This window comes from Myotis lucifugus, unplaced genomic scaffold (genome assembly GCF_000147115.1).
Source record: "Myotis lucifugus unplaced genomic scaffold, Myoluc2.0 scaffold_384, whole genome shotgun sequence".
NCBI lineage: Eukaryota > Metazoa > Chordata > Mammalia > Chiroptera > Vespertilionidae > Myotis > Myotis lucifugus.
In genome coordinates this window covers 278,369-292,489 of record NW_005871432.1, presented here as the reverse complement: position 1 = coordinate 292,489, position 14,121 = coordinate 278,369, and the positions used below count along the sequence as shown (strand labels likewise).

Below are 14,121 nucleotides of genomic sequence, written 5' to 3'. Positions count from 1 at the left end.
CCCCAGCCCCTCACTGTGAGCCCCAATCCCTCACTGTGAGCCCCAATCCCGCACTGTGAGCCCCAATCCCGCACTGTGAGCCCCAGCCCCTCACTGTGAGCCCCAATCCCACACTGTGAGCCCCAGTCTCTCACTGTGAGCCCCAATCCCTCACTGTGAGCCCCAATCCCGCACTGTGAGCCCCAATCCCGCACTGTGAGCCCCAGCCCCTCACTGTGAGCCCCAATCCCTCACTGTGAGCCCCAATCCCTCACTGTGAGCCCCAATCCCGCACTGTGAGCCCCAGCCCCGCACTGTGAGCCCCAATCCCTCACTGTGAGCCCCAATCCCACACTGTGAGCCCCAATCCCGCACTGTGAGCCCCAATCCCACACTGTGAGCCCCAATCCCTCACTGTGAGCCCCAGCCCCTCACTGTGAGCCCCAATCCCACACTGTGAGCCCCAATCCCGCACTGTGAGCCCCAATCCCACACTGTGAGCCCCAATCCCTCACTGTGAGCCCCAGTCTCTCACTGTGAGCCCCAGCCCCGCACTGTGAGCCCCAATCCCACACTGTGAGCCCCAATCCCGCACTGTGAGCCCCAATCCCGCACTGTGAGCCCCAATCCTGCACTGTGAGCCCCAGTCCCGCACACTCTGCTGTGGCCGGCAGCCGGGCGGCCCGCCCTGGGCCCGTGCTTCTCCGCAGTCCCTGCCTCGGCAGTGCCCACAGGAGCCGGGGAGGGGACCGGCATGTCCCCAAGGTTTGCTCACTGTCATTTTCTGCCCCGTTTTAACGAGCGGGGCCGTGGGGGGAAGGAAGGAGCCGGGGCGCTGGAAAGGCCCGCTCCCTCGCAGCGGCCTGGATCGTTGGGAACAATGACAACCCGAGGCTCCGAGAACTCTCTGGGGGTCCGTGTCTTCCCGTGAGAGTCAGCGTCCAGTGCCACGTCCTCCCCTCAGACTCGGCGCCCCCCGCCCCACAGGCGTCTCGACCATGCTGCCCACCACAGCCCCAGGCAGACCGGAGCTCCTCGGCCCCCGCCGGTTGGTCTCACCGGAGGTCAGGGGAGTCACCAGGCCGGGCCTGGGACAGGCTCCGTGTCTTCCAAGCACACACGGCAGCTGTCATTGAAGGACCACCTGTGTCAGGACCTCCCCCTTCCCCACGGAACAGCCTCGCCCTGTCCGCGCTGACACGGGCCGACCGCAGCGGGGACCCCCGCCAGTCGGGTGACATGACGGGAGCGGGGGGGCTCAGGCGGAGGGCCGTGTCCCCGATGGAGCCCGGCCAGTGGGATGGACCTGCCTCCGTCTAGACCGGGGCTTCTCACCTGATCTGTGTCATGACAAGACCTACAAATCCTCATGCAGACCGCCGCCTCCGAGCGCATGAATGACACAGACGAGAACCAAACGGGTGGTTACCGTCGAACCACAGACAGTCGTTCCGGCATTAAAACAGGGGGATGCGCGTGTCACCGTGCTGCTTTCTCAGCACAGTAAGGACCCAGACACGGTCGTGGGGCCTCGGGACGCCTGACAGTTCCAAGGAGCAAAGGGAGGGTACGCGGCCTCCTGTCTACAGTCCATACACAAAGGGGACGCTGGTTGCAGCCAGAGGAATAAATGTAATTTCCCCATTTGACCTCGAAAGCTCACGTTCTGACCTCGGCCCCTGGTTAAGGAGCCCGGCCCAGGCCTGTGTGGCCGGAAGGCTGGGCCCAGAGCACGTCAGGGAGTAGCCCTGGGCCACCCACTTCCCCTCCCACCGGCACCCACCACAGCCACCAGCACCCGGCAGGGGCTCAGACGTGCTGCTTGACGGACAGAGGCGCGAAGGCCAACCCCGCTCGGTGGGAGCCGCGGGCTCGCTGAGGCCCTGGCTGGGCAGCGCGGGGAGCGAGACCCTCGGGTCACACCTGAGAGCACCGCCTGGTTTCCTGCTGGTCTCTTTCCGGCGGAGGAGACATACCTTGGAGCAGGTGATGGTGAAGGGGCTGGTGGGCCGCCAGCACGGCCGTCATCTCGTCGTGGTCGGACGGGTGGATGTACTCATAGATGCTGTTGCCCGTGAGCTCCACCTGCCGCAGAGGGAGGGGGTCAGGAGTCCTCCCGGGACCGCGGGGAGGGGGACGTCGTGCGGACCACAGGTCTGCGCCTGCAGGGACGGGACTCCGGACTCCGCGGACCGCCCACCCTCCTCCCCGCGCGGACACACCTGCCTTTTCCAAACCTTCTCCCACACTCTCCGCAAGGACAGAGAGGTTTGAGCTGAAAACAGAGTCCTGAGCAGGAGGAACTGGAAAGTGAAGGATGAAAAGGGTGAGCCATGGCCCAGCTGGCGTGGCTTAGCGGTTGAGCACTGACCTCTGAACCAGGAGGTCAGGGTTAAATTCCCCGTCAGGGCACATGCCCGGGTTGCTGGCTCGATCCCCAGTAGGGGGTGCACAGGAGGCAGCCTATCAATGATTCTCTCTCATCATTGATGTTTCTATCTCTCCCCCTCTCCCTTCCTCTCTGAAACCAATAAAAATGGTTTTTAAATTAAATAAAAAGAAAAGGTGTGTCAGAGGTGGGGACCCTCATGGTCTGGGCAGCATCCTCCTGCTGCCTGAGGAGATGGTCAGCCATGGACCACAGCGAGGTCCCGGGAGCCTTGCCCCCTCGGAGGTGAGAGGCAGGAGCCGACCTGGCCCGGAGGCCGCCCTTCTCCTTCAGCTCTGCTCCCGGGGCACCGCCGGGGAGACGCCTCGGGCCTCCCCAGCCCACGATGACTGTGCTGACCCTGGTTCCCACCCACGGGTGCGGCTGGGGCCCACCCCACGGAGCTATGTGACCCTGGGTTCAGACACCGCCCAACCCTGACACACCCCAGAGGACAGACACCTGCAGGCGCGGCCACGATGGGCAGCACCTGCTTTGCGGGGACAGGGGGCCAGGACACCACCATCACGGTGACTTCACACAGGGGTCCCAGCGATTCGCTTCCGAGCCCCGAGAAGTTTCTATATTCCCCCAACACGAGTGCCAGTGCCACCATCGGGAATGACAGTCTCCCGGCCAGTCCCCCTCACCCCTCACCCCTCCTGGCACGGGCACTGGCGGACAACATTCTAGAAACTGCCGCCGGCCGTCGGAGCAGCCTCCTGAGCAGATGCGTGGGTCCTACTTTGGAGGTGAGGACGGAGAGCCAGCGCACCCGGGATGGGTCAGGGGGCCCAGCGTAGGGATGACACTTCCTCCACAGCCAGGTGGAGCCCCCAAAGCCGAGTGGGAGAAGAAACTCAAAGTGAACGGGGCACTGCCCGAGGGTGGCAGGGCCCCGGGGTGGGCGTGCAGAACTCCGAGCCCTGCTCCGGGGCAGAGGGCCAGCTGAGCGAGGGCAGGCTCGCCAGCGCTGGTCCCACACGCACCCCTACCTCCCCCCGGTATTTCTGTTGAGTGTGTTGTTGGGAGCCTCCTTGCCCTCAGCAGAGCAGAGAGGACCTGACCTCGCGATGGGGCAGCCCAGATGGTGCCACCTCACGCAGCAGGACAACCGGCCAAAGCCTTAATGGAGAGCGTCCCCACCTTTCCAAACCAGCGAGGCCACCAGCTCTTCCCCGGGGACCACGGGGAGGTGAAGGCATTCACCCCTCTCTTCTGAGCCAGGGCTTCCACTTTGTTCCAAAGCGTGAGATGCCCTTTCAGTCAGAGCAAATTACGTTCCTGGCCCGGGAAGTGACCTGGTCCCTGGCCCGGCGTTGTTCACAGTTCTAGTCTCTGTGTTATTCATAGAACGAGGCCCGGTGCACGAATTCGTGCAGGGGTGGGGTCCACCAGGCCGGCAAGGGGGAGGGGCCATGGGCAGTTGGCCACCCCGCCCCCTGGTCGAACTCCCGGTTGAACTCACAGTCGAGGGGACAACTTGCATATTAGTTTTTTATTATATAGGATGTCTCCTTCCAATGTTGTACAAACAGCCTTGGAGAGAATCCTGTAAGAAGGCCGCCCTGCCCACCCCCCGCCTGGCTCTTTCCTAGTGACCCAACAGATGTTCGCCTCCATCCAAAGTTAGTACATGAGGCCCTAGCCGGTTTGGCTCAGTGGATAGAGCATCGGCCTGCGGACTGAAGGGTCCCAGGTTCCACTCCAGCTAAGGGCACAAGCCCGGGTTGTGGGCTCGATCCCCAGTAGGGGGTGTGCAGGAGGCAGCCGATCAATGATTCGCTCTCATCATTGATGTTTCTCTCTCTCCCTCTCCCTTCCTCTCTGAAATCAATAAAAAAGAAATATATTTCAAAGTTAGTACATGAGGCCATTAAAAAATAAGTAGCAAAAACGGCACATTCTTCAAGTCATTCCTGTTCATCCTTACATTTAAATAACCCAGAACATGTAAGTCAGTCACTTGGGACCGGACGATCTTTTTTCTGGGGCAGTGGGAGACGCCTGGTGGGCTGTCAGGTATAAGGGAGTCATTGTTTTTATTGCATGGCTTATTTTAAAAATAAAAATAATTAAAACAAAATAGAATTTCTTTCTTAATCCTCACCTGAGGATATTTTCCCATTGATTTTTAGAGAGAGTGGAAGAGAGAAGGAAAGACAGAAATATCAGATGTGAGAGAAGCACATCGATTGTTTGCCTCCTGCTCGACCGACCAGGGCCCGGCTGGGGAGGAGCCTGCAACCGAGGTACATGCCCTTGACCGGAATCAGACCCAAAACCCCGATCCAGAACCACTCAGTCAGAAGGCTGACGCTCTATCCACTGAGCACACCAGCTAGGGCCCAAATAGACTATTTTTGTGTTGGCCTATCATTTCTCCCCTACCTTTGTTTTTTTTTTTTGCGGGAGGGATCATTCTGGTTTGCTCCAAGGTCTTACTTAGAAAAAAGGAACCTGTCTGGCTAGAGAAACAGCTTCATGTACTTGCACAGGCCCTGCCCCTGGGCCCGTGGGGCTCCCATTAGCGGCTTCGGCCCAGAGCAGCCTCTCTGCCCCCCGTCCTCCATCCTCGCCCTCTGCGCCTGGAGCAGGAGCAGAGCGAAGGCCCGCGGACCAGACGCCTGGTTTTCCGAACATTCGGGTCAGTTCTGAAACCCGGAGGCTGTCGGGGAAGTAAAGCAGGCTCTGACACGGAAACGCTTTTAGGGAACACGTCTGCGATGATAAAGCAACGCTGACCTGGCTCGGAATCACAGCCGGCGTGCGTTTCCTGTGTTTACATATCTCCGAGCGCCTCGGAGCGCTGGAAGCAATGCGACTGCCTCGAAAAAAAAAAATTACGGCCGTCGCCATAAAACCCCAGGTCTCATCCATCAGCCGCATTAGCACAGACCCTCCGAGCGCCGCTCCAGCGTGGCAGACCCCGGAACTGCAAAACGGACTGCTTTCCTACCGAGAGCTTTTTTAATATTTTGCTGAATAGCTTTTCTTCCTGCCAAGAAAACGGCCCGGGATAAACTGCCCGAAGGGGGACACCCTGGGTCAGAGGGGGGGGTGGCACCCCGCTCTCCAGACCCACACGGTCCCGGTTTGTTGGTGTTTTGCTGACTACGGTAAATGAAGCATTTTAAAATTAGGTGGTTTGAGTTTCAGGGTTCAAGTTATGTCAACAAACATAAAACGCTGCCCTTTCTCTTCATTTCAGAAGTGAACGGATCAGGCCTGCGGGCCCCCAGCAGCACCGGCTGTTTTTACGGCTGCGCTTCTGCTGCGATCGCAGATCCGGGGTTCCCTTCGGGGTCTCGGGCAGCGACACTCATTGGAAAATGCCTGTGAGCTTCCTACATGCCATGCAGGGTGTGCGACTCTGTGAGGGAAGTTACAGCACATGGACGCCCACAACTGCTGGAGGCAGCACACAGCAGGTACTCGGAGCTTTCTTCCTTCTTCAAATATAAGTGAATGACAGTAACCAAAAACCATGGAGTTCAACCACTGAGTAAACTTGCGTGAATACCAAGTGCTCCCCCAACGCGGCCTCTGCCAAGGAGACTGGTCGGCCTCTATGAATCGTTATGTGTGAGACATGTGTCCCCACCAAACGGAAGGCCCGGCCAGCAGCTGACTCTGTCTCCCAGCACCTGGGCTGCGGGCCGAGGCGAGAACTTGCGTTTTGCGGTTGTCTCTGTCATTTCTCTTTTTTTTTTATGAAAATTTGACAGTAAGGATCGCTGTGTTCACTCATTTAAAAGTAAAAACAAACTTAAGAACTCTCCATATAAAGTCGATTTCTTATTCCAAACTTTTTAAAAAGTTTAATAAAAGGCTTTGAATTGAGAAGGGCTTATAACACAATCATTTTCACACCCTCAACCCGATAACACTGATAGTTATTTAGGTAGTGCAGGTGGGAAAAAAAAACTACCACTGTGCTATGAATTACCACACAGTAAGGCAACCCAAGGAAGGGGCTTATGTTCCCCAGATGCTGCTAGCATGGCGTTTCACCCTGAAACGGGAAAGATGGCACGCGTAATGAAACCAGGTCATGGAGAGTCATGGAAAGTTCCGGAACACAGAAGGGCACTATGTAAATATAAGCTGGAAATGATAGCTGTTCCGATCCCTATTCATCAGGAAACCTGTGTGAAGGTCACTCTTAGACTACTGGGTAACATTTTCTTAACATTTTTCTCTCTGGTGATTTGAAAAAATTCATTAAGCCTATGTTAATAAAGTTTTCATGGCTGATACATTTTGCCTGAGTTTTTCCTAACAAACTAATCCAAAAGCAAAAAAAAAAAATTATTTTAAAGAGAAGTTGGGTATTTGACATCCTCTCCGATACTTTATTTTACTATTTAAGTGAAGAAGACAGAAAAAAATACACACTGTGATTCTGCCTAGATTGCCTGCTGCCCAGCTAATTGTGGGCAGGAGGCGGGCTCGAGGGGCAGTGTTTGCTGTTCTTATTTAACAGCTCACAGAACGTCCCCCGACGCGGGGCTCACTTCCGCGCCCGAGTGTTTTTGTAACTGAAGACTGATACCAAGAGGGTCCCGCCAAAGCCATCAGAAAAAAATATATATCAGTCGTCCTGCACAGTTTGATACATCCTTTTCTGTGATCGGAACTTCTGGAAATATCTAGGCCAAATATCTGAGTCTCTCTTGGGAAATGGTAGTGTATAACATGATCCCGCCCCCTTCAAAATCACAGCACAAAATCGTATGTCTGCATTACGACGAGAAGTAAGTGTAATTTTAATTGTGATTCTGCTCAGATGTCCTCTGTGGAGGTAAGAGTGGACAGAGGCATATCTGTCACGATATTTGGGTCATTTTAACTGAAGAGAAAAATGACTGAGGGAGGGGTGTGGGGTTCGAGAGAGAGCAGCCACTGAATGAGCTGGAATATGCCGGTCTGTGCCGGTCTGTGCACAGTGCCTCGCGATGTGCAGGACATTCCTGTGACTAAGAGCCCTGTGTGTGCCCACCAAAGGGTGGATGCCATCTGCGGCAACCTCTGTGCTATTTGAAGTGCAACACTAATGAAATGGTGATGAGGCCTGGCTTTTCGTACCTCACATAAAATGGGCACTTGGATTTGTTTCCTACCACAATCCTGAAAGAGAGGAATTATTTTTCTTAAGTTATCACTCCAGAGATTAAATACCTGCCCTATCAGACAACAAAAACCACATAACTGAATGCATTTCCCTTTTTGCTTTGGCTGCTAGGAAGCTCAGATTTAAACTTACTATTCCATAACAGTAACTTCACCTAATCTAAAATATGTTTGACCGGTCATTTTTAAAGCATGTGACATGTTTTGTCTTGTCTGTGACATTACAAGACTAATCAAAGGTTTTATAAATCATGACTGGAAAAATTAAGTCAAGCCAGGAGGAGAAACCAGCTGGGCACCAGTAAAGGGTCTTAAATAATTATAAATAGTGCCAGGTCAAAATTCAGAGAATAGAAACTTTGCAAAATAGAAAAAAAAATTAGTAAAGTTCATGTCTCCAACAGTATTTTCCATCCTACAAGGACACTCACTACTCTCACGAGTCACATTGTAAGAGCCAAGCCCTGGTCAATCTTATCTGGGAGACCTGGTTTCATAAAGAAGAGAAAAGAAAACACCAAACAATTCTAATATGAGATGATTCTCTTTAAAGAACTCTGCATAAAAAACACATCGGCGCAGGGGATCAGGATGGACACACGTTGGAAGAGAAGGCTGGAAACAAATGACAGGTTTTAAAAAAATGTAAAGGCAGCAAAAGAAAAGGGATCCGCCAGATGCGATTTCCGAGCTGGCGATTTCGTTTCTCAATGAGAAAACCCGAGCCCCATTAGTTGGCACGTTTTATTTTGGCTCAACTACACAAGGGGCTGGTGCAACACAAACCATTCACGGGCCTCATGGGAGCCCATTTCCTGCATCTGATTAATTCTAGTGTGATGGAAAAGCGCGCTCTGATAATTCCCAACGTAAAGAAACATTTAGTCCCCGTATGCTAAAAAGGAAAAAAGTGTGGCTTTTAGAACCCTGTTCCACACCTGCTAACTCAGAAACGCGAGTGGCAACCATCAGTTCGCGTCCCCCCATCCGGACCCACCCGCCACGGGCCCAGGCTGCAGCCAAATTCCCCCCCTGGAGCCCCCGGCTGGACCGGGATAAGGAAAGCCGAGTGCCATTCTTCCCTCTGGGGGATGAGCCCCTTTTTAAAAAATGGTTCCAGAAAAATCAGTAATATTTAAATGTTCTGAAGAAACCAGGACCTTGCTGTGCAAAACAGTAGTAAACTGCGTTTTATGAGTTTCTATCACAAGCATATAAAATGCTTTACTGAAACGACCACTGAACTGGAAAAACTCAGGAAAAATTACCCTGAATTCCATGTGAACACTCATAAATCTCCCCCCCCCCTTCTCTCTCCCCAAAGCACATGCTGCATAAAATCCACGTCCTCCACCAGCTTTCCACTCGCTCTCACAGCAACGACAATCCCACGTGCAGGCCACCGAACGTGGGCTAAAGCTCTGCTCCGTGGAGCCCCTGCGAGCGACAGAGAGCCCGCGGGACTCGCAGAGTCCGGGCCGCTGAGCGGAACCTCGGGACAAGGCTGGCTGTCGCCAGGACAGGCTGGTCGTTAACCCCACAGGAAAGAGGAAGGGAAAAAGTGGAAGGGAACACGGGGAAGGAAAGCCCCGCGGGACGGCCTGAGAAGAGGGTTTTGCGAGTTGGGGTCCTGCTCGTTCACCAAAGCAGGTGCTTGAACACAGGGTCACGCTGGGTCGTCCACCAACACACGCTTCGCACGGAGGCTGCACATGCAAGCAGGTACCACCTACCTGGGACAGGCCCAGATGGACCGAGGCCGTTTCCGATATGTACATGATTTTGCCATCGGATGCCACCACGAAAACAAAGCCATCCAAGGTCTGGAAGAGAAAAAGTGTCCGGGTCAGAGATGACAGGTCTACGTTAGGGTTAAACCTCGTAACTGTCCTCTCTCTGGGATGGAGGGGGATCGTATAAAATATTATCACCAACACGTATTTGTCAAATGCAGAAAACAGAGCCCAGCCCCGGAAGGGCTGTAAGTTACACCCCTCACTCAAAGGGCAGTCCCCGCACCAGGCTTTCGAACGCTTTTAAAGCGCTGTAAAAACAGTCTTACACGCACATCGCAAAAATCAGGCAAAACGCTGGGAGAATTCCTGTCATACCCAGTTTAAATGCAGTAGCTTTATTGTTTGGGGTTATTTTAGCACTTAGCACAAATCCGGAGTTCTATGGTACTTAGGGGACAATCGACCACTATATAGACCATTTTATGTCATAATTGGCAGTGTTTATACCGCGAGGACATATGCTTTATTTGCCACGATCTTCTAGTTACCGCTAAGTACCATTTGAATAATAAATTCCAAACACTACCACTCCCCAGAAAAGAAAATACCGGGTTATTTGAACAGACTATGTCTACAGAATTAATTATCTCAAATAACCTTTGCAAAATTCAAGGAGAAGAAGTATCAATTTCTGAAAAAAATTAAAACTACCTACGTGGTGTTCTGATTTTGCCAACGTTGGATAGCCCTCAAAAAAATAAAGTAATATTATAAGAGGTAATGAAAACAAATAAAAAGGTACTGAACATATTTATGTGTGGCATGGACAAAAAAAACACCTCTAAGTTGTTTTTGAAAAAGGAAACTGCATTTTATTTACCCATTCATATTTTAGATCCAGGACCAAAGAAAAGCAATAAAATTGGTGAAAGATCCATACAACCCACAATGCTGCCCCCATAAAAAATATTCCAAATTAATTTCTGGCCACAGATTCTATTTTTACAGCATGTAATTGAAACCAGATTACCTTTGGCTTTTTTTTCCCTAAATCACCCCCCTCCTTTGGAGGGGGACCTAAAAAGAATGTAGCAGAAATGAAACTTGGAAGATGCCCTGACATTCTCTTCTCTCAAACAGAGTTTTTGTTGCAAAAATTCTTTGCCAACTAAACTCTCATTCCCTTTCCCTCCGCTGAGGTGGAAATCAACATCTTGATTAGAAGCCTGACTTCCCCGTTTCTAACTCAGCTACATTTTTTTTCCCCCAGTTAAACGCCCGCCGTTTCACAAATATCAACGACAGGGCACTTTCTAAAGCTGTCCGCGTTTTGGCACATTTTGCATTCTTGCCTGACTCCGAAATCCTTAAAGAGAGACATTAACGAAACCGTCTCGGACAGGGAGCCATAGGAGTAAAAGAAAAATTATCATAATCCAATTCTGCAGGTTGCCAGCAGTAGCTAAAAATAATATCCTTGATGGAGAAGCTGGGTGCGCCGTCACAGCCTCCGATTCGCCTGCGTGTGTGCAAACGGCCAGGGCGCTCGTCCGCGCTCCCCGCGGAATTAACTAAAGGAACGGGCGGCGGCGCGGGACCGGAGTCTGTTGACTTTGCCGCCAGGCTCTCGCCGGGGCTCCCAGGCACTTAGCTGTCCCCATATTAGTGTCACTTATAATTCGCAGAGCTTGGAACATGGAAAATACCGCGGGCCCGGGCCGGGGCCGGGCCCGAGAGCCGGCGGGCGGGCGGCGCGGGAAAGGGCTCCAGGAGCACCATTACCCGCGGCCTCCACCCCGCGCTGTGTCCTCAAAGCTTCAGGTTTCAAACATCCCCGGACCCGCGCTGCCCGGCGCACGCATTTTCGAAACATCAATCACACTCGGACGTTCGGGGCCAACGAGTTCTAAAAAGATCTGCTTCTTCCCAACGCGGAGCTCGCGGCTGACTCCGACCCAAGTCCCCGCGTCCCGCCGCCAACTTTTTTTTCTCTCTCCTTTAAAGAAAACACAAAATAGCAGGAGGAAATGCAAAGTGGCTCTCGGCAGGCACTTCTCGGTGGCAGAGACGGATGGCGGAGGGCGGGAGGGGAATGAATGGGTCGTTGAGGAGGCTCTGGAAAGGGCGTTTGAAAGACTGAAACCCAGCCCCAGCCGCCGACTCGGAATTGGCCCTGGAATTGGCCGGCCGTGCGCCCGACCCGGCGGGGGAAACCCCGGGTCCGGGGCAGCTAAGAGCTGAGGACTGAACTGGGGGCGCTGAGTGGTTGACCACAAACCAACAAGGGCTCCTTCCCTCCGTGAGCCAGGCGCCTCCGGAGGCCGCAGCACGTCCTGAGCCCACGGCTCAAGCGCCGGACCATTTGGATTGAACCTCGCTCCCTCGCTTGCTGTGTGACCTCGGGCGTGTTGCTTAACCTCTCTGTGCCTCAACTGCCTCCTCTTTAAAAAAAAATGGAGTTCAGAATAGAGCGCATTCTAGGTGGGTGGGGAGGCCAGAGGATGCAGTAAGATTGAGAACAGAATCTGGCCGGTAACAAACTCTCAGTCAATCCCAGCTGTTAATCTTCTATCAGCAATGGGTCTCTCCTTTACGCAACCCTTCCAAACACACACAACTCTGGTTCAGAGCGCCCTGACCTGCTCCGCTGGCTCCAGCGCCTGGCACAGCCTCAGGCACAGCGCAAGGCTCCCTAACAATGTTGGGGGGCGGGAGAGTTAAGGTTGGAAAGGATTTAACCACACCCAGGGGCGCCCTAAGGCCTAGACAGCGTCCCCGGGGCTGATGGACAGTGTGGACTGGGCCGGGGAGGCTCTGGTTGAGCTGAGTCCACAAGGTCCCGCTGCCTGGGTGCGGGGTGGGGGGTTTGAGCGCTGACGGGTGAGGAACCGCTGGCTCCGAGGTCCAGCACCGCCTCGGGGTTGCCTCCGCCTCTGCAGCTGGTGGCGGCCTGTGGGTCCGCTCCTACTCCTACGGGAGGGAAGAAACCTCCCCACGGGTGTTGGGGTCACAGGGGAGCACTACCCAGGCCTGGCCAGGGCTGCTGGCAGCCATGACCCCCTCCCCCAGGCACCCCCCTACCTGCAGCAAGTGCGACCCCAGCTCCTTGGCGACGCTGTCCAGGGGCCCCGCGCGGCTCGGCTGTCCCCACGCGTCTCCTAGACCTGGGCCGGGGGATAGAGCAAATCAGTAACCGGCAGGGCCTGCCCGAGCCCCAAACCTGTCACTCCCTCGATGAAAACGCAAAAGGCCGGGGCGGGTTCCCTCCAAGGCCAAAAGGCCGGGGCGGGTTCCCTCCAAGGCCAGGTTCCCAGCCCTCCCGCGCCCGCAGCTCTCGTGGGCCGCCCACGTGCTGGCGGCTCTGAAATTGCCTGTTATTATGTGAAATGCCACAAAATAACCTAATTTGCTTGGTCCAACGAGGCCGTCCTCGCCGCCAAACGCGGACACCGCCTTGACCCGTAAGGATTGCCCTGGGCCCTCCCCCCCTCCCTCCCCCGCGGCCCGCAACATGCATTTCCCCAAAGAGGCGCCCGCAGGGCCGCGCGCCCAGGAGGCAGCTCTCCTGTTTACAAATGAAATAAAATAAAAACCTTTTTCACCTCAGTAACCCCGGAGTCTCGGGAGCGCCGTCCAGTCCCAGCTGCGGAGGGAAGGTTTCCCTGGGGCTCCTCGGGGGTGGGGGGAGGGGGCAGCTCCAAACGCGCCGGCCAGACGCTGCGATGGGCTGATGGCGGCGAGAGCCCGTGTATACTGGACGCTAACGGGGAGGTGTCTGCTGTCACATATTGGGGTCCCCCAGCCCCTCCGTTTCCTAACAGCCCCACCCAGGCCTCCGCTCCCCCATCACCTCCCGGAGGCCCCGCCCTCCACAGGCTGGGACCCAGGCCCCAACTCCCTCTGCGCCTCCGGGTGAGGCCGGCACCTGGGGAACAGACCGTCGGTCCCCGAGTCCTTCCGCGGGGGCAGCCGGCCTCCCCAGGTAGCGCTGCGCCCCATGCGAGGCGGCGGAGGCTAACCCTAACCCTTCCCTTCCATGGAAAACGCCCCCAGCTCCAGCTCTGGCCGTGCGGGGTGGCTGTGGGTCCCGCTGGTGCGTCCGCCTTCCCGGCGGTGACCTCCGGGCCAGAGCGGCCCCTGCCCCCTGCGCGTCCCTCTTGGGGACCAGAGCCCGGAACCTGGCGCAGCCACAGATAATCTGCGGGTCCCGCGGTCCCAAAGCCCTTGAGGACGGTGGCGAGTGATGGACAGGGAGTCTGGGGCAGGCGCGTGGTTCTCCCCCTGTCCCCGAGGGAACCGGGGCGGAACCGCACCCCCGAGGGAGGGAGCCGCGGCCTGGGCCCCGCCGTGGCTTTGGGGTCCCTTCCCCATGAACTTTGTTGGGCAAAAAAATGAAAAAACACCACCTTTTCTTTTTCCTCCCGGGCTCTAGGAATTAGGGGCTTACCCGGGTCCCCCCAGAAGGAGCTAATCTCCAAACATCCCCACCCCGTGTGACTGCCTTCAGCCTCCCCACGTGGCAGCGCTGCCTCTGTCCTCAGCGCCCTGCCCCTCCCAGGGGTGACCGCAGGCCCCCGGCCCCAACGCCTGTCCATGGGCAGTGGCAGCGCGGCCTCCACACCCGAAAGGACACAATTTACCCCCACCCCACCCCACCCCCGGGGCTTGAATGAAGAAAGAATTTCATAAAGACCCAGGAATTCAGCTTTCCGAAAATGGACGGATGCGCCCTGGTAACTGTCCTTTCCCGCCCTTCCCGGCTCAGTGGTCCCCTGGCCTTGGCTTCTGGAAGGATCCCTGCCCAGTGACCTGGGAAGGTCTACACCCTTGGGAATGGCCCCCACA

General features: G+C 55.4%; 1 protein-coding gene across 1 annotated transcript in view; it reads right to left on the bottom strand.

Moving 5' to 3' along the window:
- SIM2 (single-minded family bHLH transcription factor 2) overlaps nucleotides 1-13,275 on the bottom strand; it is a 35,079-nt gene extending 21,804 nt beyond the window's left edge. The window contains 4 exon segments of the mRNA XM_023743331.1: nucleotides 1,956-2,064; nucleotides 9,274-9,363; nucleotides 12,358-12,440; nucleotides 13,215-13,275. Of these exon segments, the coding sequence (XP_023599099.1) occupies nucleotides 1,956-2,064; nucleotides 9,274-9,363; nucleotides 12,358-12,440; nucleotides 13,215-13,275 (343 nt within the window).
- Between the last annotated feature and the right edge of the window lie 846 nt (nucleotides 13,276-14,121).